Genomic DNA, 24409 nt, shown 5'->3' with positions numbered 1-24409 from the left:
AGCAGTGTTTCAGTTCTGTTAATTTTAAAACATGTTAGTGCATTCTTAAGCTATAGGTGTGTGGCCAACCGTGTTTTATGTCGCCACGTGTGTAACTTCCTCTCACTTTTCTGTGGCGCAGATTTTTTGTTCTTTCTTTTCTTCGCAAATACTTGAAGGGAGGATGTGAGCAGTTTTGTGGGGTGTGCAGAGCGGGCCTGTTTGAAGCTGACAGTAAAGGAAGAGACTGCTTTGAGACGAGGGCGCGGTTTGGAAATTTGGGCTGAGTTCAGGAAACGGCCAATCACGGCAGGGTGAGGGTGAGCTCGCGGGCTGAGCGGGGTAAACTCCTCCCCCGCCGAGGTTCACCCCTGCATGCAGAGGCGCCTGATTGTACATCAGGAGCGGACCCCGTCAATCCTTCTGTAGGTTCATTGCCAGGCGCACCCCTCGAGACAACAGCACGAGCCTCGTGGGAGCCGCTGTACCTTCCTCTCGTTTCCAGTCAGCGTCCAAACCGCCGCCTCTGATTAGCCCATCAGGACCCGGCAGATGCGCGCGGCAATGCTGAGAAGGGCGCACATCTGCAGCGCGCTGCTCCTGGGCTGCCTGCTCGGGAACGGCAGCGCTTACAACATCGATGTGACGGAGCCACGCGTGTTCAGGGGACTGAATGGCACGCTCTTCGGGTACTCCGTGCTGCTGCACAGCTATGCGGACGAAACTTGGTAAGTCAGCACCCAGTCACCCAAAGAGCCTGCCTTGAAGGGTTCCATTATTGAACGATAGAACACTAGGAAGATGAACGAAATCCATTGAAACTCGTGCTTTTGCGCTGTGGTTTGAAATTCATCAATTGTGCACAAGCAACAAGACAGCCAGCGGGGCTACAGCGAGCAGCGCTTTCCTGTTCAGAGTTTAAGGCTGGCTTCAGAAGCAGGAAAGCGTGAATAGGCTCTTGCTTCCTGGGAAGTTTGCCGATTTTAATGACCCGCTTCTGTTTCCCAGGCTTGTGGCCGGAGCTCCCAGATCGAACTGGATTGCGAACCAGTCGGTGGCGAACCCCGGGGCTATTCTGAAGTGCAGGATTGGGAAGAACCCCAATGGGACCTGTGAACAGTTGCAGCTGGGTGAGTTCGGGCATTGCCCACAAAAAACGTTTACAAGGATGGCATGAAAAACCTAATCTATTTTATAGGGTAAAGGCTACATAGCTATGCATGTCAACATGCCCCATTCCATTGGGGAGGTGCACGGCCTTTGGTGTATTTTTCTTTGCATGTCGGGCCTTGGAGTCCTTTCGCACTGTAAAGCCAGGACTATAAAAGACTGGAAAAAAAGAAGAAAAAAAAACACCTTCACCCACGCCTGGCTTTAAGATATCCCCTATTTGCATTCTCAGATTTGTTAGCACGCATTTTCAATGTGTAATCTAAACTTCAAGTCCCAGAATGCAACATATGTGTGTCTGAAAAGCGGGGACTGTATGGAGCTGATACACGTGACATGGGCCACCTGGAGGCTGTGACATGGCACTCTGTTGTATTTTGGTCATTTGTCGCCTGCGTGCTCTCTCTTGCTCCCCCTCTCTCTCTCGCGCCCCCCCCCCCTCTGTTATGTTACCCGGGGATGCAACAGACCAAGAGAGCGAGACATCCCCCGATTCGAGCACCATTTTTACACCCACTGGACATGAATGACTGGGTAGAAACATTATTTACAGTCCGTGGGTAACCGAAATATGCTGTGCACATCCAGCTAAAATCTGTCGCGCTGGGGCACAGGGGAGAGCTATGTATCAAACAAATGCTAGAAGTTCACAGGCATGGAGGGACATTATACAGTATCCAATAATACCATTTGATTGCAAAATAGAAGCTCGTTTCCGAGGAGCACTTTGTGTTTATATCTCAGAAAGGAGAGCCATTGATTGGCCCTGGTTGAAAGATAGTGTCTTCAGATGCATGGCCGTAATACTTGCCTGTCGAGGTATCAAGGTTTCGGTTCCCTTATTCCTGAACTCGTTGGGTTCTCTCCAACACCTGGCCACGAGTTGCGCGCTCTCTGCAGTTACCCGGGGTAGACGGGCCCTGCTAAGATGGTGAGTCCAATATATATATCTCACAATTAGCCACATTAGCCACCAAGTATGAACATTAGCTCAATGTTCCAGGAAAATGTCCTAGTCTCTAGGGCAGTGCTATTTTATATGCAAAATGTTTCATCCCATGAGATCCAGCTCTCAGTAATTCAGACAACTGCATACATGTGTCACACTCACTAGGGAGCATCAGTGCAATGTAGTCTGAATCCTTATGGCTGAGGCCTGGAGCATGTTGAGCAAACACCAGCAAAGGTATACTATTGGGTGGCCCTATGCTGTGTGTGACCTGGCTAAAATGGCTAATTCTGCTTTCGAATTGCAGGGAGAAGGGTGTTCTTTCAAGCATTTTAAACTCACCATGCAGGAGACCTGTCTGCAGAACTCTGAATCCTGCACACATCAACACAACAGCAAAGCTGTCTTGCATTGTCCCTTCTTCCCACTAATCATACTAACTCCTCTTCAGATCCATCACAGCACTGGGAGACCATGCAAATGGCAGAGGTGTGCAGTATAAATCCCAGTAACATGACAACTTAGAGGTACCGCTATGGGGGCTGCTTTTGTCTGTCCTATGCAAATTTAACCCTGGGTTTGTGTGAGGAATTCAGCCTGTGGTTGAATGAGAATCCATACTACACTGACACAGTAGTGCTGCGGTTTAGGTTCATAGCTTAGGTTCATGGATGATTTATTTATCATCTGGAATGGAAGTGAACAGGATTGGATGCAGTTTGTAAAGATTCTGAATCGCAATACCCTGAATGCACAATTTACCACCTCGCTCTTTCTCGTCCCAGTCATTCCATAGCTCCACCCTACTTTATCATCTCAATCCCCATAACCCTGCCCTCACTCTTGCCTGTCCCACTCCCCAATTCTTCCACCTCACTATTCCTCACACTAGTTCCCTATTAACGTGTCTCACTCTTACTCGTCCCAGTCCCCCCATTACCCCACCTCATTATTCCTCGCACCAGTAACCCATGAACCCAGCCTCCTTCTTCCATGTCCCAGTCCCCATTATCCATGATTCCCTCTAACACATCAGAGTGCACAATTAGCCCTACTTCACTCTTCAACGTCATAGTCCTCCATCGCCCCCTGTCTTCCTCTTCCACAGCACAGTCCCTAATTACCCATAGCCTCCCTCGTCCTCATCACAGTGCCCCATTGGTCCCTGCTTCCCGCATCCCTGACACAGCCTGCATTTTTCCTGCATCTACATCACAGTCCCTCTTTTCCCCTTTCTCAAGCATCTCTGGTACAGCTCCTTATTGCCTCCCACATTTATTTTATAGTCCTCCACTGTCCCTCATCAGATCGCTCGTGCCCATCCTCATCAAGGTCCCTTACACCCATCACCATAAATACATATATTAGTCACAGTCGAAACTCTACAATTACATGTCTTTTTTTTCATAGGAAAATGAAATAACTTTCTGCTGTAACTTCCTTTTTTATTTAAAGAGGTTTACCAAATTTGACATGCAACAAATCCTTACTCGTTTGCCAAAGTTTCATAAACGTTTTTATGTGGAAAAGAAAGTTAAAAAAACTTGTTTTTTGCAATGGGTTTTCAAGAGACTGACAGAAACACCACACTGTAAAGTATATCTCAAAATTGCACCAATTCTTGAGTTTTTTTACACACCTCCAGTGCTTAAATTTACTTGTGAATTCCACTAATATTTTGAACATTGGATCAGTCAAACTCACTTCTTAAGAACAAAAAAGTGAATATATTTGTACACCAGCAGTTAGAATGTTGTGAAAATCATACGCGACATCGCGTACAGTTCATGCAGGTTCCAGCCCACGCCAACAATCCGCTCAGAATAATATGCTTGGAATAACACCAGGTAATACAAGTTAGCTAAGCAGCCATAGATAACGCTCACTGCATACAACCCCATCCCATGACCACTAACAATACACTTAGAATAATACACCCAGAAAAAACACACTCGAAATTAATGACGCAAAAATTAAAAGGCTTTCCACTGTGACTCTTGGTCTGGTCCAATTTGGAAAGCAAGTGCTCTGGACACATCTAGACACTAATATACTTGGGCCGATGCACTCAGAATACTTGGTACTTTCCCTCTGTAACTTTTCACCTTGTCCATAAAAGTTGATTACATTTGGCAAGCAACTCATCTGGCCACATCTTAGCACTCATGCCACAGACTCGGAATAATACACTCACAGTAACCGGCATGTAAAACAATTTAGCACACACAACAACCTGAGACAACAGGCACTGCAGTACATGCCTGCAGCATGAGCACATAATGACAAAAAGATACTCTCAGAATAACACACATGTAATGAAATTCAGCGCAATAGTGTGAGCGGTCAGAAATGAAAGTTGCCATGTTTTTGGTTAAAGACTTTTATTAACTTAATTGGGTTGGGGAAATGCCTCTCTGACCATGCTCTAAAGAGGAGTTCCCTACCTAAAAACCAAAAAACAAAGGATCTGTCTGCGTCAGGATGTCAGAAAACAAGCTCTCCCTGTGTCCGAACATTCTATCCTAATCCTCAAACTACAAACAAAATAATAAAGTGAGAAGGGAAATGTCTTGGACCTGATATTCTCAAAAAGTGTTCGTAAATAAAAATGGAATAGCTCCATTGTAAATGTACTCCAAGATCAAAAGACCTTGGTTCCAGAGGGTGATTCCCTTCCCCTGGATTATTCAATGTGGTGGCAATGTCTCTTTTTCTAACAGTTCTTTGTGAGCCTCCTTGGCCCACAAAAATCCTGTTTGGAAAAAACAAAACTCTTTAGCCTTCTAAGTCCTTCTTTAACACAAGATCCTTCTTTGTTCAACAAACACTGTCCATTCTTGACACTTCTTGTCGGTTTGCAATTTGGCTGCTATACTCCCCTGCGAAGACTCTTTATGCACTTCCAACTGACTGGTATACTCCCCTGCCAGGACTTCTTATGCACTCACAAACTGCCTGGTGTACTCTCCTGCCAGGACTTGTCTTGTAATACCAACTGCCTTGTATACTTCCCTGCTGTGATTCTCTTTTATCACTGTTCCTCCTTATATCCAAAACTGCATGTATCTTTCTTGGTTCGGTATATCTATTTGTCTCAATGATTGTTTATGTTTTCCCCACATCTGTATTCAATGTACTCATATGTTATTGGGGTTTGAGTTTGCATTCTGCCCTTTTGACTCGCAATAAATCTTATTGTTTCTGTCTTTGCAGCTTCATAACGTTCTAATTGTCATTGGCGCAGTCGCCGAAACCACCTGCGGTCCCCATTTTGCTTGGGCTGACTCACCAGCTCTGTGTAGCATCTTCATTTACTTTCGCTCTTACGCAGCGTAGCTCTGCCACTTGCTTCCCCTTATGGGCTGCTCTGACGTCTCTACGCCTTCTCTCATGGCTCTGCTCCTGAACACTTACTTTTCTTCAGGTCCCAGTAAGGATAATGCTGCTTCTTCGAGCTGCCGAGTGCCCAGGAATCCTCTTGCGGTTCCCGGTGTTTCCATGGCACGTCCTGCTCACGCAACGTTACTCTCCTTCTCTGTGGGCAAGCTCTTCTGCTCTGCCACACCGGCTCGTGCCTCCTGTGTACACACGCCTCTGCGGGAGATGCAGTGTCTTCTCCTGAAATGTTTCTATGAGTTTGGTTGCCATTTTAAAATGTCCTGCACCAAGGTGCTTTCACTAAGCAACTAGCACGCTCCTTTGAGCTTGAGGCTCCTGCTGCCCTGCATCAATTCCTTCATCCCCCTCATCTCAGTAGTTAGGTGGTTGTGGGAGTTGGAGTCCATTGATGTCACTTGATTCATAATATTTGGAGAATCTCTCTCAATGATTCCACATGAAAGATCAGTTCTATATGAAGGGGAATTAAAATGGAAAAAGGTTTTCTTGGAGCTTTTATTCTTCAGGTCATAAATGGGAGTTTGGCGCAAAGCGCGATGGGAAAAAGTCTCTTCATCTCCCCTAAAGGGGGGAACATATGCATGGCAATAGGTCATTAGGGTATTCGGTATTAGGGGGTCTTCCTAATGGGCAAATGGGGGATACCGCCCCTCAGCCAATACAATCCATGACATATCCACGGTAGTTGTCTTCTCCCATGTGATCCTCCATCATATAGCTGTCCCCAGGGTCAGGATCAGGTAGCGGCTACCGTCCCCTGGCCACATGGGAGGAGGTTACCACCAGGGGGTCAGTTTGGGGCATTGCTCTGCAGAAGTGGCTCTCAGCATGGCATTACTTTTCACCTCTCTGCTTGCACACATCTCCACCCCGGAGCATCGACTCCTCTCCTCTCATGTAGGAACAGATTTGGGGCGCTCACAGTGACTACAATGCCCCCAGCAGACACGGTGCACTCCCAGGGTTGGGCCCTGCAAACCTTGTGCCTTTCCTCTTCACAAGCCCAGTAATCCCATGCTTTCCTCTCTTCCCCAGCGTCTGGATTTCTGTCCCTGAGCCACAATCACACTTTCTGCTCTCCACCAATTGAAAATAGAACACTTAGGCCCTGATTCATGGAATTATTTGCAAGCAAAACAGGGATTTGCATGCCATTCTGCGCGCAAATCCCTGTTTGATGAATGGGGATTTGCGGGCAGGATGGCACGCAAATCCCTGTTTCACAAGCAAATAATTTGATGAATCAAATAACTGTTCATCAACAAAGCGCAACCCATGTTACCAGCTTCGATACATGCACCTCCTTTCTCTTCAGTCGATCTGCTCGGATCATATGTTTTTTCTGGATTATTACAAACGCATCTTACATTTGTTGGTGCCTCATTATGAGTACGGCGCTGAGGGTAAAAAAGGTAGGAGCTCATTTTTGTCAAATCAGTAATTACGCGGCGGAGAGCCATAACTTGTTGACATACATGAAAATGGCTCCCCGCCACCAAATTTCTGTCATTTGCACATGCATGGTAAGCAGTGTTCATGATTACAATTAAACCGAAGGGTTTGGCAGCATTTCCAATGGATACCTACGGGATGCATAAAGCTGGCAGACCCCGTAGGGATCTCCAGCTTTTGTGCCGGCTTGCCACCTTATGCACTTTACTGTGCATGACTCCTTTTATTCCTGCTCTCCCTCTCTTGATATTGCGCTCTCTTGCTGTATCTTCCATTCTACCACAGTTCTCTCTGATCCTTTCCTTCTTGCCCCTCTGTCTGCCCTTGCCCTTTGTCCCCTGGCCTCTCTTTCACTCTCATCCGTTACCCCTTCTAGTTATCTTTTATGAAATATTTCTCTCTACACACATTTTTCATTTCCTCATTCTTTCTTTTGTTCCCTTTTTTTGCTTCTTACCATTTATGTCATACTTTGATTCACCCTCTTTTTCCCATGTTTATTCTGTAAGTTTATGGAATGTCTTTTTGTGAATTTTGTTTCTTGTACCCTTTAATTCTTTCCCTAAATATGTCCTTAACGTCTTTCTTTCTTTCTTTCTTTCTTTCTTTCTTTCTTTCTTTCTTTCTTTCTTTCTTTCTTTCTTTCTTTCTTTCTTTCTTTCTTTCTTTCTCTCCTCATCCCCTCCATCAATCTTTCTTTCCCTCAGCCTTTATCTTTTACTTTTCATCCTTATCTATTTTACTTTCAATCACTCTCTCACTCTTTAGCTCTCTCGCTCTTTCTCGTTCTCTCTCTCTTTCATTATAATGTCGACCTCGCAAGTTGTTCCATGCTAGTACTGTTTTCTTTGTGTATACTGAGGGATTTCTAATCCTGCATTCATAATGGGAAAAGCAAAACTATAGGTTCCAGAAGGCAAAAAGGATAAAATCAGAACTGGATGACTTACTCACGCCTGACATGGACTAATGTGAATGCTCTGCTCACGACAACCCCCCCCCCCGCTTCTCTTCCTCCCCGCTTCTCTTCCTCCCCTTTCTCCTGTAACCCAACCAACACCTACTCCTCCTGATTGCTGTGAACGTGCCTTAAAGTAGTGTAAGCACTATATCAATCGACCGCCGCAACACCTGAATGCCGCGTATGGCGGGCGCATACCTCGGGGCTTCGGGTGCAGGGTTCTGTACACGGCGTTTTCCCCTCTAAGGTGGAGCACTGGTGATCCCAGCTTAAATAGCAAATAACCACGGATGTGAAAAAATGATGGGTGTCTTGTCCCACCGAGAAGCGCTGTGGCCTTGCTTCACAGGTATATTTGAAAATGCGTTCTAACGCCTTCGATGTTCAAGTTATTTTCTGACGTGTGAACTAGATCTGGGAACGGCAGGGCATGAAAGATGCCTTGTCGTCGTTAATTGACTGGCCGTGCACGCTGCTGGCCACGGCATGCGATGGAGGGGAGCCCTGGCAGAGGCCTGTCTCAGGCAGGCACGTTGCAGTCTAGCCTCGGATGCCCCTGAGCAGTGAGGAAAGGGTGGAGCTTCCTAATGAGTAACAGCCACCGAGGAGTCACGCAGGCCTGACCCCAGGAAGGGGGAGGGAATGCGTGCAAGGAGCATTACAAACTACTTCAAACGCTTGACTGCCCCTCGGCAGGCACCAATTAGAAACACGGAAGCAGGGCAGTTTCTAGCCAACTTGGTGCCCAGGGCGAAACAGCAGAATACTCACCCCCCTCTTAGCCCCCCCACCGACTGGCACACGCCAATCCCAAACTATACCTCTGTGTCGTGTGACAAAACTCCTCCTCAATATAAATAAATAATTGCTATATAAATGAAGCTGATTTCGTTTCATTGTAATGCAAGTACTTTATGGAAGATTTCTAATGTGAAAACACAGCTGTTTCTGCCCAAGTAAATGTTTTTTCTTTCACCTGCTCTTAGGGAAGGCCTTGCCTGAATGCAGTTTTAAACTGTCCACACTGGAACACTGCGGTGTGACCAGCCTACCAGGGTCTGAGTGCCCACTGGCCCTGGGTTGCAGGTGCTCTGTTCGTACCACCTCCCTTGTATTTCGCAAGGGGCAATACTAGACTAACCATATGAATTAGTTTATGATGGAAGGTTATCATTCCAAGATGGACAGTCTGGTTATTGTTCTCTTTCAAAAAAACCTCTATGAGAGTGCGAAAGGGGACAAATAGTACCAGTGAGGGTTCCCATATGCTTTGCATTAAATCACAGAGCATTTCAGGACTATAACAGTGATCAGAGATCTCTATATTGGCTAAACCAGCCTAATAAAAGGATTGTATGTTTGAATCTCTAAATTCATAACAGTTGCATGGCTTGGTGCTCACATCACTGTTAACAGCACTCACCCTCACATTAAAATGTTTGTAACCATAAACCATACATACTCATTTGATTGCTTACGTTTTTGGATGCAAGTATAAAATGGCTGCAACATTGGCCACTCAAATGGGGGAAAAGGGCTCTTTTGCTTCTTGTTTCTGAAGAATTTTAGATGAGGAAGAGCTGGGTCTCTGTGTGGGCATGTCCAACTCCCAATACAGAAACATCTTTTGGGAATTATATCTATAGACATGACAGGATACAGTAGAAGAGAGACCCAATAACCAATGCACAGAAAGGCTACACAGAAAGGCTTGTACCTCTTACAGACTTAAACCTAACCAGTAATAAGCTGAAGAAGCGTTTTAAAGAAACCGGCTACTAATGCATGGTAAGGGGTCCACAGTGCCTCAGCCACCACCTCCTGACTATTACGCAGGTCTCAGGGGGTTATTTCTGCAAAAACCAACAGGCCCATGCTTTATGTAACAGAGCTGGCATTAGCATCCCTTATTAGTGCTGGCCTGCAGCTAGTGAAGTGTCGAAAGGGCGTTTGGCTTAGTGGATTTACAATTTGAGGCAACGTCTTTGCTTTATGCGTTTAAGTGTGGGCACAGCATGGCATGCTCATCAGAGCCACATACACAAAAGGTTCCGGTGTGCTATTGTGTGGACATTGGACACATCGGACAAAAACAGGCATATGTGCTGTTACATAAGAGAGCACCACCTAGATGCCATTAACCAACGGGGTGGTGGCTTACATAGCACACAAAACATTGTGGCACACATCACTGCAATGATTTGTCATGGACTATTGTCTGCATGGTGACACATAATGAACTCTACTTTTGCTAATCAAGGTGCCAAGTGACATTGAGTTGCCATCTGCTGTGTGCGCTATGCAGTGGCTGGGTTGTTTAGAAATTGAAAAGACCTTTGATGCTGAGCGGATGCATTTAGTCCATGTCCCAAAGCAGCCACTAGAATACGTAAGCAATATAACGACAGTTAACCTTCCCAGGGATGCACACTATGTTACTAAAAAGTAATATAAAATCACGTCTTTGTGTGTCAAATAAAGAGACATGAAAGTAAAGAAAATAGTTAAAACTTTGAAGAAAGCATAGGTTTGGTCAGCTAACTGATACTAGTGGTGGCCTGGTGAATAGAAATACCCATGTTCAGTTCTTAACACTGAAATGTACATACTGTGTAAAAACAATGGCTTGTTAAATGAGCCATCATTTATAAATTGCCCCACTTGAAAGGCTGTCAACACAAAGAATGAGGGGCACAGGGTTTGACCCCAGAGCGTCTCACATGCTGCGTTTGGAATATTCATTCCTTTGTTTGCATATTTCATATGCATTGCAGTCACCCACAAGTCAGCAGAGAGCGGCCAGCCGGACATCTCAGGAGCACCCACCGGCAAAGCAGGCTGCTTATTCTTTTGTCCGGCAAGATCAGAGTTCGCTTTCTGGGTGGGCCCCTTACTGAGCCCACCTCCTGGCTATTTAGCTCTGCACCCCGGGCCGTCGCCCACTACGCCTGGGCCAAGAAACGGGGCTGCGTGGAAGACCAATGTAGGGCAATATGTTATATACTTATATATATTAGAATCAGGGCCAGGAAAGTATTTCAGCAGGTATTTACTGTAAGTATCTACAGTTGACCCTCTATTGAGGGACTGCTCTAATAAATGCGTTGTTTATGCTTTTAATTTTTGTCCTTTCTAATATTTTGTTCTATGCCAGAGTTTGCAACCTGTGGCTCTCCAAATGTTTTGGACTACGACTCCCACAATCCCTCACCGTTAAATATGCTGGCTAAGGCTGATGGGAGTTGCAGTCCAAAATATCTGGAGAGCCAACGTTTCCAGACCCCTGTTCTATGCGATAGTTCTGTATTATTCAGTGGAACGGAACCCTGGCATCATTAGCCACAGAGCCTTTGCAGGTTTTCTTTTCTGTGTGTGTTTTTGTTTGATATTATCACATGTATTATAATATATGTACAGATAACAGAGAACAGACAGGTTTGGGGCCTTTATTAATAAACCCAATACAACGACTTGCAAAGCAGGTTTAACCCAAGCACTTACCATAGAACAATTTTATATGCATTTCTATTTACCCAGTACAACTCCCGTTCTCCTTTAATTTAAATCTAAAGGTTGAAGTGCTTACTACAGAACTTTTTTGCGAGCAAAGCATCTATTTTGTTCCACGAAATCTGGCCAGTTATTAAGTGACATGGTGTTTGTTGCAGTTCTGGCTGGTTTTCGCATATCTCATGACTCCCATTTGCTCTTTCGAGCAGCATTTATAGATCCCATTCACTTTCAATGTGAGTCCAGTTTGATGGTTATTCCCGCTTGTTAGTTAGTGCCCCCAGTGGCTGAGCAAGACACTGGCTTGGGAGGGCTAGATTGAGGAAGCGAAAGGCCAGAAGGCAGCACTCTGCCTTGAGGGCCAGACCGAGGTGCAGGCGGGAAAGGAGCTACACGAGCCTGCCAACACTCTCCTCTTAGATCAGTGCTCAAGCCTCACGTTGTAATCATCCGTAAGCGTTAGCAGCAGGAAACTTAAAGTGACCAGGCACAGAAGCCTTCCCTACCCATACTGATCGGTATAGGTCCCGTGATCTAGTCAAGGCCTTAACTTGTCTGCTTTTAGATGGCTCACACCTCTAACGATTAGCATCTCTTTGTGAAAATAAATATCCTCTGAATCTGGGCTGCAAGATAGGTTTAAGGCCCAAAGGAAGGAGTGATAGAATTCTGCCTCATAGCCTCAGGGAAAGGGGCCGGGGCGACAGCACAATGCATTCATGCACACACTGCAGCTATGCATACCTCTCAAGCAGCCCATCTAGTTCCCGGTGAGACACTGATACAGGGTTGCTTATTATGCTGTGACCTGTAGTCCCCTCACATCACCTCGAGAAGGTGCCCTGTGTGATTCCAAACACAAGCAACTTACCTGCACTGACCCCTGCGCTTCACCTTTTGTCCTTTGGGTTCTCAGGATGTTTGAGAGCGGAAAGGCAGCTCATATATGAGGCTAGAGTCTGGTTCCAACTGGTCTATAGGGCAATAGGGCAACGCCCGAACCAAAAACGCAAAATGCTAGAGTGGGCCAGTATTTTTGGTCAAAGTTGGCCCACTTTTTTGGCCCATGTGGGCCAGTTTCATAAGTTACTTCACCATGCGGCTAGTAGTTTTGACCAGTGTTACCGAATGAATATTTTATGAAAAGCCTCCCACTTGGGTACTAGTCTGTCACAAAAGGAATGAATTGCCATTTGCAACAGTGGGACCCTTTTTCATTGGTGCCTGAGACAATGTTATACCCCACTCGGACCCTGGCTAGAGTGCACAAATCAAAGGCACAGGGGATAGTGGCCTTGCAGGCACTTGGAGGGGCTTTGGATATTGGGTTACTAGTCATGGCCCCACTTTCAAACAGCTTTTTCAATCTGTTGGACAGCCCCCCCCAATATGTTGAGGTTGGCTCCACTCCTGCTCACTCCCCACCTAGTCATTCCATCCATTGCTCTATGGCTCTCTGTGGGGCTCGCCTTCCTGTCTGTAACACTTTCTAGTCTGCTAGCATGCGGGCCAGTGACCTCCTCATGAGTCTGCAGTCGGCTAGCATGCGGGCCAGTGACCTCCTCATGAGTCTGCAGTCGGCTAGCATACGGGCCAGTGACCTCCTCATGAGTCTGCAGTCGGCTAGCATGCGGGCCAGTGACCTCCTCATGAGTCTGCAGTCGGCTAGCATGCGGGGCCAGTGACCTCCTCATGAGTCTGCAGTCGGCTAGCATGCGGGCCAGTGACCTCCTCATGAGCCTGCAGTCGGCTAGCATGCGGGCCAGTGACCTCCTCATGAGCCTGCAGTCGGCTAGCATGCGGGCCAGTGACCTCCTCATGAGCCTGCAGTCGGCTAGCATAGGGGCCAGTGACCTCCTCATGAGTCTGCAGTCGGCTAGCATGCGGGCCAGTGACCTCCTCATGAGCCTGCAGTCGGCTAGCATACGGGCCAGTGACCTCCTCATGAGTCTGCAGTCGGCTAGCATAGGGGCCAGTGACCTCCTCATGAGTCTGCAGTCGGCTAGCATATGACCTCCTCATGAGTCTGCAGTCGGCTAGCATGCGGGCCAGTGACCTCCTCATGAGTCTGCAGTCGGCTAGCATGCGGGCCAGTGACCTCCTCATGAGTCTGCAATCGGCTAGCATGCGGGCCAGTGACCTCCTCATGAGTCTGCAGTCGGCTAGCATACGGGCCAGTGACCTCCTCATGAGTCTGCAGTCGGCTAGCATGCGGGCCAGTGACCTCCTCATGAGTCTGCAGTCGGCTAGCATAGGGGCCAGTGACCTCCTCATGAGTCTGCAGTCGGCTAGCATGCGGGCCAGTGACCTCCTCATGAGTCTGCAGTCGGCTAGCATACGGGCCAGTGACCTCCTCATGAGTCTGCAGTCGGCTAGCATAGGGGCCAGTGACCTCCTCATGAGTCTGCAGTCGGCTAGCATGCGGGCCAGTGACCTCCTCATGAGTCTGCAGTCGGCTAGCATGCGGGCCAGTGACCTCCTCATGAGTCTGCAGTCGGCTAGCAAGCGGGCCAGTGACCTCCTCATGAGTCTGCAGTCGGCTAGCAAGCGGGCCAGAGTGACCTCCTCATGAGTCTGCAGTCGGCTAGCATGCGGGCCAGTGACCTCCTCATGAGTCTGCTGCTGGACGCTTTGTTTGTCCTCCCCAGCAGTGTCCTGCTCTTCCTGCTATTGTTGTTATTCATCTCACTAGAACTTTCTCCTCCCATCTCTCACCAGGAACTAAACCTAATCGAGCAAAAACGTCCCTTCGAGAGCTAGGCGGTAAAAACAGAACAACAATGTCATCACTATGCAATAAAAAAAGTTCGTTTTTGGGAGTGAACTTGTGGCTTAATCATGAGGTCACGTTGTGATGTCCACCCCGCGACCCACCGCCCTCCCTAGCCTTTCTGTTTTTATAGCCATGGGCTTGGAGTTGAGTGGACCTCTGCCGAGCTTTGCTTGCGAATGCGATTCAGTCCAAAGCCGCCACTCAATACAGTATTTGTTGTTCGGTGTCTGGATCCATCGTGCACATTGGGGTGAGCAGTGTGCTCTTTTCAGCGGGCTAATTAGGGGCAATGAATCTCCCGAAAATATTGGGGATGCTCTGAGAGGTTCGGGATCCCTGTAAAAGGACAAGATTACCTTGTCTTGACAGGTTTTGTTAGGTCGTAGGAGTGTATAGGGCAAGCCCATCTGTGTTTTAGAGGGATTTTGGAGGAGTTTGATGCTTTTTCTTGACAGTGCATTAGACAGAGTGCTTTTTGATCTCTATCCCCCCCTTTTGTTAATTTGTGTGTTTATTAGGCCCCATTTGTCGTCTTCCCTTTTCAACTTTATTTTATTTCATAAAAAAACCCAAAACGTTTTCCTGGTCTCATCCCCTTTTCCCTTCTATGTCATCCTAAAAGGTTTGACAACTCGACAAAAAGCTCTTCATCATGCATGTGTTTGGTCACATGATCCAACCCTGGTAAGACAAGCATTGGCAATGCCAACAGTTTCGGCTTTTGTGGGCGATCAGATGCAGGAATGGGTGGGAATGTCCATAGGGATTTGCATGGCCAAGGCAGGACATGGGTGGGCACGTAACCAAACAACACCTACAGACTCTGTTTCCCTCTTCATATGTTCTTCCACACAGGGCTTGTTTTGGTTACCAGTTCAACCCTGTACCTCCCTAGCTGTAATCCAATGCAATATATTTAGCTTGTAGATGTCGCAAGCGACACCTAATAGCCCAAACGGCAAACGTGATAAGGGTATTGTGGGAATTGCACTGTTGCTGGTTCCCTCTGTGTATCCTGCAATCCCATGTGATGGTCTACCAGTGAGCGATCGCCCTACACTGCGAGAGAGACCTCCAGAAGATGACGAGGCAGGGACAACACAGAATACTCAGGGTGACTCATGGCACAGCTGCAGCCCAAACTCACAGAGCTGCAGCCACAGTGACAGGATGCCAGACACCATAACTGGTCATCAGGTCACTGCGGGGGAACAGAGAGATCACCGCAGAGTTGGGCAAAAACCACACAGAGCCATATTGCTCAGAGCCAGGGCAGGACAACAGTGACACAGAGTCGGTAATTCACTGAAGGAGGGTTTGAGCAGGACACTGCACACCCTCTACTTTAGCACTGCATCAAATGAGCCAGAGAGCAAGGGCAGAATTGACCGTCAGCCTGGAGAAGTGCTATTTCATCTTTAACAGGTTGAGGTACTCTAATCGGCTTCAAGAGACCGGGTACTCTAATCGGCTTCAAGAGACCGGGGAACTGCACACGTGGAGCCTTGTCAAGCACAGTCGGGGTTTTTTAATGTTGCACAGCACTGATATCTGATGGCTTAATAGAGGAGCACTTCTTAGCTCTTAGCTCTAGTAGTGTGAGGTGGACAACCACGCTGCATTATAATACATCAGGAGCTAGCAAGGCATGAGAGTGCCCAACTCTAGCAGATCACCAGAGGGCAACAGCACGTGCACTGCACTAAATGTGTCTCGGCAACAGAGGAGCACAATGTCTGCACCAATGGAGAGTCTGAGGGAGTCCTAGTTGAGCAATGCAGTCACAAAACCAACACACTGCACACACTCACAGAGTGAAGGCTGAACTTTAGAACAGCGCTAGAGGGAGAAAGAGCGAACTCTGCACTGACAGTGAGCACTAAAATGTGCCCGTTTGATGGAAGCAAGGCGACAGAGCAAGCACCACGCTGAGGGGTGACAGGCAATGGTCAGAAGTACACACACGTTGCCTGGAATAGTTGACCACCATCACTTTAAATGTCTAACAATCGTCCCTCTTGACCAACATTGGCAGCACTGACCGGACGGAGCACTGCAGTACTGGGAGTACTTTGCCGTGGCAAGTAGGGAACACTCCCGAGTCACACAAACACACCAGAGCAGCACAGCATGATTTTAGTGTCCAAAAATAAAGGACTGTGGCATCGGGGAATGGAAGCTCGCTAGACTCTGGGGGAACAAAACCGTCCCAGGAAACCGAAACACAAAATGGGTTTTCCGTCTAGCCTGATTGTAATCGATCGGAGCCAACCAAGCCGAGGAAAACAGTTCTCTGCAGGCAGTGCCAGGTGAAAACAGCATCTGGCTATTAGATGCAGGCATATTTTAATCTGCCCTGCCTTGATCGCTGTGTGTTGGGGGTTGCGGGAAACAGCTTTGCCATGCAGTGCTTGTGTGTGACTCTCTGTGTGACACTGCACCTCAACAGTTCTGTGGAAGACGTCCCAGCCATGGTTTGTTATTACGCCCGAGGTCACATTTCAGGGCTCGTTCCAAATCTCCTGATTAATTTCTTGGTAACGTTGGCTATAAAATGTACCATCTTAGACCGCAGCCTGCACCTTACATCAGCACGCTGCACAGAGTAGATTAGAGGAACTACTCTAGTCTTGCCTTAGCTCTTTGTCAGTTGTGTCCCTCCGGAGCTCGAACTACCGAGCTGACATATACACTTAACCAAAAGACTCCCACAAAGACACTATCTTTCCACGTGCACCCACTCCATCTCCTAGCAACGTGGATGCTGTTGAATGTCCTACCGTGAAACATTCCTCTGCTAGCAGGACACTTGAAAACCACAAATCCCATCATTCTATTTTGTCCTTTGCCTGGCGTATATTCTCGTGTTTGGCTATTCTTTTGAGAACCACGAAACAACCTCTTTAGAGAGTAAAGAAGGACTTCAAAAGATAACGAGTGCACGCTATCTTTGGCGTGAGGCCTTTACAGCGTCAAGTTCTAACTGAAGTTTTGGGTAATGGGTGCCCAGTCGAGAATACGAATGTCTAGAATAGGGTTAATGCCAGCTCAGAAACAATTCTCCAACGAGCTCTGCTGTGGGGTTAGAACATATAGATCCAGTGACATTCCTCGTTCAAATATAGTTACTTAAAGAGTAAAATGGATCTATGTGAAGGCATGGACTTACATTGTAATCAGCAAAAGAAAGGTCAAACATATTCTGAATACAGATTATAAATACAAAGATGCATGGTATCTTTCCCATTCAAAGATGGCCGCTAGTTTGGCTTGTTTCCAGAGAGCTCCCTTAGAGACAGTCATCCAAGATGGCTGCCTCCACGGAAAAGATCAGAGCTCAAAGAGTTCTGAGATGGGCAAGAATGGGTGAGATTAGTGTAGGGATCAGCATGGCTAGGGCCAGGGAATGGGAGGGAATCAATAATCAAACAATACCAAATACAGTGTATATCCATCCTCAAATATCATCTCCTTTGAAAAGCATTACATACCCTCTTATGTTAAAGCTCTTATTTTAATGACAATAGTTTTGGCTTAAAGGTAGCGCTTTCAGCGCCATCTAATAGCCCAAACTAAAAAAAGTGAAGTCAATAAAAGTTATAAATGTAATGAGCTCATTTAAACAACTACTTCCTAAGGGATATTTATAACATTTTATACTGATTGAGCTGTTCTAAAGAGAAAAATAAATGGTTTGTTAAATTGAACATTATGTGGAAACAATAATATGTTCAACTCTGTTATATCCTCCTACTTAAATAGCAACCATATTAGTAGTCCTTATAACAGAGCAAAAAAATATTGATGCATTGTCCCTATTGTGATGCAACAATAAAAGTACCCTTTGCTCTCGTTCATTAGAAACAACAAAGAATTCCACAATATTGTACTCCAATGTTCAATATGGAACAATAGCAAAATATGACCAATTTAAATAAATAATATGTAATACATCTGAACTGTTACTACTTAAAGTTCCATTCTAAATACAACATATTAATAACAATTCCTTGAGTCAATAATTTTGCTACAAGATTAATTAAGTCTGTTGACGGAACTCTTATGAGCGCTATACATTTGTGTACAGTATGGATTTCCAAATCTTATATATAAGACATAGTTACAAAGAAACACATATAAGAAGTGAAATAACAAATTCTGAAACAGCAACCCATTTTTTGTAACACAACATGACCATTTGCAACACGAGATTCTTAAAAAAGTGAGTAATATTGTATTCATAACAGTTACATACTAAGATCCACTAATGTTTAAAAAAAACGCTTGTACGGATAACCATACTGTATACAATAATGTTCCAAATTCTCAACACTTTAAAAAAAACAAGACCTGTTTTTGTGTAAATTACTTCCTTGCAGAGTTTGTGTAGAGAGCTGATTAATTCAGTGCTCTTTCCTTTACATCACAAATCTGTAGAACGCTCCTCTTCTGTGAGGAGTGATTTGTTCTTAGATTACAAAGTGTAATTTTGTGATTGCATTGCCTTCATTGGCATAGTGATTTGTTACTGGTGGTTTCTTTTTGCTTGTTCTCACATTTAATTTGTGTTCGGTCCATACTATTTTGCATCTCCTCATTGTGATACCAACATAATAGATGTCCCAAGGGTATCAAATGCCATAGATCACCAAAAGTTGACACATTCAGGTACTGACAGTGAATGCATTCTCTTGCTTCAAAATCATTCTAAGATTTCTTTATATGCAAGTTCACAAGCAATAAGTATTTGGTCTGGTCACTAAAATAATGAACAGTTATAGCCAGTAAATAGAATCTCCTCCTGCCTACCAAGACATATAACACATTTTCCCAGCAACTTTATTTTTGGTATGGCCACTACAAGGTGACCTACTCAGTTACAGAAACTGAATATAATCTCCTGCCTTTCAAGAAATATGAGACTTTTTCTCTGCAACTAGTATTTGGTACGGCCACCAAAAGACAATGCACACAGTTAAAGACACTGAATGCTTCAGCAGAATTCAAAGATTGGTTATTGCCAACTTCACAAGCAACTTGTATTGGTCTCGCCAGTAAAAGATGATGACATAATTTCAGCCACTGAATGCAAAATAATATCCTGCCTGCCTCCAAGGTATTTTCTGGCGTTGTTGTTCTCAAACTAACAACAAATGTCATATGTTTTTATGTCATGATTGGTGGTCAATGGGAAGTAGAATCAGTAGTAGTAATACAAAGGGCCTATCCTAGTTCAGTCCGACCTCTCCTTCAACCCAAACCTATTTAAAATGTCACTTTCTTCCTGTCTCTCAACTAAAGAATATTCCCTCAACTGCTCTAGCAACCTGTTGTCTTTGCCTAACAAGACAGATCTTTGTTCTACTATTTTAGAGTGAACCACACACAACATGTTGCCCGAACCAAAGACGATATTGAGAACATTTCAATTCATCAAAAATCCTCAATATTTGGGAATTTCATCTTTTTCTGAAAGGTTTCACTTAGGCTTAGTAGCATCCTAGGACATACAATGCATCAACCTCTGGCCATGCCCAGTGATATTATGTCACCATGACAAAGGGCGCTAAATCTAGAAAATAGGCTAGACACACATTGCAGTCGGACAAAAGAGAAGATCACAAGATTGGACAGATCACCATGTGACACACCAAACCAAGAAAAGAATCCTACATCCTCCTCCACATACTTTGCTGAATCAGTTGAAATGTGTGTGCTCTGAACTCAAAACTAAATTATCACCCTGTACATTCTGAAGACAACAATTTAAACGTAAAATGCAGTGGCAGAGGCCACCAACTTTACCCCTCAACTCTGGAGTCCTGCAAGGATACCTCAAGCTATCGGCCATCAAATACATCCACAGGCTTTAGCCGGGCCTCACATTGATCCAGTCCTGGATGTTCTTAATTTACCAGAAGCTCAACCTCTCCAAGACCAAGTTCCTACTGCTGACCAACAGCATTGAGCACCCTGACATCCGGACATGGCTCTCTGCTATGAAACCCATGAGCTTCACACTCCAGCTCACCACCTGCCCCAAGTCTCTTGGGTTCTACATCGACAGACACCTCTCTTTCAAGGAGCACATAGCAAGTGAGACACAAATGTCTTGGTACCAACTTTCCCTCCTGCAGAAAATCAATCCTTTCATTCCAGCAAACAGTGTCCGGTTTGGTGTGCATGCCTTGATCCTCTCGACCTTGATGGTGGCAATGGCCTCCTGGAAGACTTTCCAGTGATCACCCTGCAATATGACTCATCAAAGGACTCTGCAAATTGGTCCACATCACCTCCACCCTCATCGAACTGCACTGACTGCCACTGCAAGCACGTATCACCATCAAATCCTTTTGCATCATCTACAAGGCAGTTACTCTCAAATTCCCAAGCTACCCTACCGAGAGGCTTAGCCCTTCCTGAGGTCTGTGTGTATACTTGAACTCCACCTTCGTACTGGAAAGAACAAACCAAATGACAGGCCCCAGACTCGGGAATCTCCTCTACAACAATACCAGAGCTGCCCCTTGCTTCTACTGGTTAGGAAGGAGCTCAGGAGCCTCCTCTTCAAGGAATGGTTCCTGCCTCGCAACTAGATCCACACACCCTTTACACTGCACCAACTTGAGAATGGCAATGTGCCCCCTCTGGTTCCTCCCTTGGTTGCCAGGAGATCTCTTGCTCCCAAATTGCCCACATTCCACCTCCGCAGTTGGCAGCTCCTTGCCCCCTTCTATTGATCTCTTGAGAGCTGCTTCCCTCGCGTGTACTTCCCCCAATTACATGTAAAGCATTACATAGCATCCGTGGTCACTGAACACCCTAATAATAATAATAATAATAATAATAATAACAATAATAATCATAAAGAGCTCAACCACATTTGGTTGTAAAGGGAGTCGGGGTTATAAGTGATTATAAATGATTTAAGGTCAGTGACAGCTGGGGACATTTTCAAGGTGCATTAGTATTTTCTCTGAATTAGTGCGAGCGACTGAGCATAGCGAGGGTGATTGAAACCACATTAGGGGAATGTTTGCTGGGTGTTTCCCCATAGAAATGTTTTTAGATGATTGTTTGAAATTGGGTATTATACAGCAAAATGATAGTGAAAAACTGGGTAAATTGCCATGCAGTTCATAATCCATTATGGTGAGTAACCCATGAAAGAAATCCAGTAGATGGATGTGACGTTATCAACAGTAGACAGGTGCAATAGGCAACATTTCATGATGTCTTTGCCTACAATATATGCCGGCATGGCCACATGAAAGCTAATATGCATGATAACTGTGTCTACAATATATAATAGCATGACCCTGCTGTAAAACATGTTTTCTTGCTGACTGTGCCCACATATGATAGTATTGCAACTGTAAAACTCTTTCATGATGACACCCACAATGTCTACCAGAATTCACCTGTAAATATGGCAGCTTTGATCTTGCCTCCAGTTTGCTCTCGATTCCAAAGCTTTAAGTGCTTCAGAAAGCAACTGTTGGAAAGGTTACGAGTGGGACCCATGAATCAGAGTTTGGTTGACAAGCAACCTGTGGGCTGCAGCAACAGGCGTTTCTGTGCCACCCCTCTGCTCACCTCCCCACAAGTACCTTCTAATGTATTCAACACTGAGCTCTCTCCATTCTGCTTGGCTAAGCGGGCGGCAAAGTGTGCTCGCAGGGACATAGTGGAGGGGCTGAAGAGTAGGGGGAGCCACTGCACCATAGGAATAGTGGTAGAGAGGTCAATGTGAAAATGTATTTATAGCTCCAAAGATGCCTTTTCCTGAGCCCTTATCGCAGAAACTTCATTTCACCAAAATATTTTTAATACCAGTGTGCATAGGCCCATGTTACCAAATTACTGTGAATTCAAGCAGACGTCCAAGGCCAAATGATAATGATGTGTTATTATATAGCACTTACTCCTAAGTGCTTTATATAGAATAAATATACATACAATATCACCCAACCTTTGTTGGTACTCATTTATCAACCTCAGAGGATGAAAGGCTGAGTTGAGGTGTTTAGGAACAGACTAAATCAGTGACTCGCCCCCTGAAGTGTGCCTGGAATAAACCTTTAATGAGTCTAGTAATTATTGTATAGAATTCCAGAAGGACAAATTATTTGTTATTCCTATTCTTTCTTATTTAGGGTCACTGCTCAAAGTGAACGCCCTGTTTTTTGTTAAGAGGTCTGAACAAGAAAGCCAGCCACCCCAGAAAGCGACATGGCACTGGCCAGAGTCCAGGAGCTTCCATTAAAAAAAAAAAAAAAGACTTAAAAAACCCCCATATTTTTAGGTATAGCAAGGGAAACCTCAGGGGTAGCAAGGGAGTCGCAGCTGTGACCCCTGGCGACCCCCAAATGAGGTCCCTTCCTGCTCACAGTCACGGGGATGGTAATTGACAGGGTAGCAACTGCCAGGCATTTCAAAGGCTGTGCAGGAGGTGATTTCAAGTCTATTTACCAGTGAGTCTGGACAGCACTGGAGGGAAGAACACCCAGGAATTCCCCCTGCCTGTACCCAGCCTCACTCAGGAGAGGTGGAGATTATACCCTGCACATTCTCACTCTCAAAATGTGTGTGGGGGTATGTTCACCTTCCGCCTCAAGTTCCTCTGCCCTTGCACAAAAGTGTAACTTTACCACAGGATTACCAATGCCAGTAAGGATTTATGCTGGGGATAAATCCTTCAGTTCACCTCCCAACCCTGAACTTGGCGCTGCGGGAATTTGGTGGTGATTATGTTGCCACAATTTTTCTCATACAGCAAAACTAATGTTGCCCAAATTGTGTAGAGGAAGAGGCGGGAGGGACACAAGAGGACAATTGAGCTTTCGAAAGAAGCTGAAAGCAAGAGAAATCTGCAGGGCAAAGTGGGAGTGTGAAGCAGAAATTCAAAGAAAATGTTGAAGGATCTTTCGAAGATGGGAAGTTAGTGCGGGAAGAGGAGCAAGTGGGTAAACCAGTGGTTATGGTGCCGAACGGGGCTAAGCAGGTGAGACAGCTAAAGGGTCAGTCATGACCAAGCAGTACGGTAGGGGAGACAAAGCAGTTGTGGAGAAGAAAGCCATGGATGTGCTCTTGCAGGGAGGGCGTGGAGGATTACCCAGGAGCTAAGCATTTGAAAACATTGAGCACCATGAACCAAAACAAACAAAACCCCCTCATCCCTTGGCTAGTAAATCCTGGTATATGAATCCCTGCTTTAACCTGGCTTTGTTCATTCCTGCAGGATATCTCCCAGCTCACCTTTATTCCCCCTTTCAACTTGGGTGCAATCCATTGCAGAATCCATTATGGGTCCCATGTAATAATGTCGCCACAAAAATCTCGCCATGCAAAAATATCGCCGAAAAATTGCTGTTTTTTGTGGCGACATTATTGCATGGAACATGCGGGGGACACCCCCACAACCCCCAAACGTTCCTTTTTTTTTTTTTTTTTAAAAACATTTTTTATTTTTTTGCCCCTGTCCCCATATATATGGTCACCCAAATAATATTGCCACGACATTTTCCCGGCGATATTATTTATGGCGACCATATATATGGGGATATTATTACCTGATACCCCATTATGGCCTCAGATTATCACTAATCTTGATTAATATTTACAAACTCATGGTGGACTTGAATTAGGTCCTTTGTCTGGCATTATTTTAACTATGCTGATGACAAACACATCTATGAGCAAGTCTTGGCCAAGCCCAAGCCATGTCATCCAGATAATGTCATATGAAAAGTAACCCTAATCCTGACCGTGGGGATCATGAGTGATGACAATCTCTATCCAGTGAAATTCTGTTTGTTGCAGACTCCTTTTCTTACCACTTTGGAGTAATTAAATAACTACCTCCAAAATGGGAAACTGTATTGGTGGGATCTCTTGACCCATCTGGATTTAATGCTGTACCACTAGTGATTGCAAGTTTTGGCTCATGCGCAACACATCCCATTCCTGTAATGTCTAGCCTTTCTGCTCGTTTGTCCAAAGTACAGATTGGGGAACAGACTCTTATAAGTGCCCCTGTCCCCCTGTAGCTTTAGTTTTCTTACCGACACGGTATGTCTGATAATGTCACCCCTAATGAGGTTCTTGAAGGTTTTATAGTTTATGCTTCAGGAAGTTCATTCTGCTTTCATCACAATAGTTCATATATTTTGTTCATATAATATAATACTAGCAAAAGTACCTGTTCTCTGAACGG

The 24409-nt window shown here is 45.4% G+C and overlaps 1 protein-coding gene across 1 annotated transcript in view; it reads left to right on the top strand.

The window, feature by feature from the left end:
• The first annotated feature begins 310 nt into the window (after window positions 1–310).
• The window catches only part of ITGA4 (integrin subunit alpha 4), a 911072-nt gene continuing 886973 nt past the window's right edge, over window positions 311–24409 (top strand). The window contains exons 1-2 of the mRNA XM_069616079.1: window positions 311–707; window positions 988–1109. Of these exons, the coding sequence (XP_069472180.1) occupies window positions 532–707; window positions 988–1109 (298 nt within the window). The 5' untranslated portion in view covers window positions 311–531. The remainder of the gene's footprint in view (window positions 708–987; window positions 1110–24409) is intronic.

The sequence above is a fragment of the Ambystoma mexicanum genome, chromosome 9 (assembly GCF_040938575.1).
Source record: "Ambystoma mexicanum isolate Mex_15411 chromosome 9, UKY_AmexF1_1, whole genome shotgun sequence".
NCBI classification, from domain to species: domain Eukaryota; kingdom Metazoa; phylum Chordata; class Amphibia; order Caudata; family Ambystomatidae; genus Ambystoma; species Ambystoma mexicanum.
Note: the sequence above shows the minus strand (reverse complement) of the source record. Positions and strands in the feature narration are given on the sequence as shown.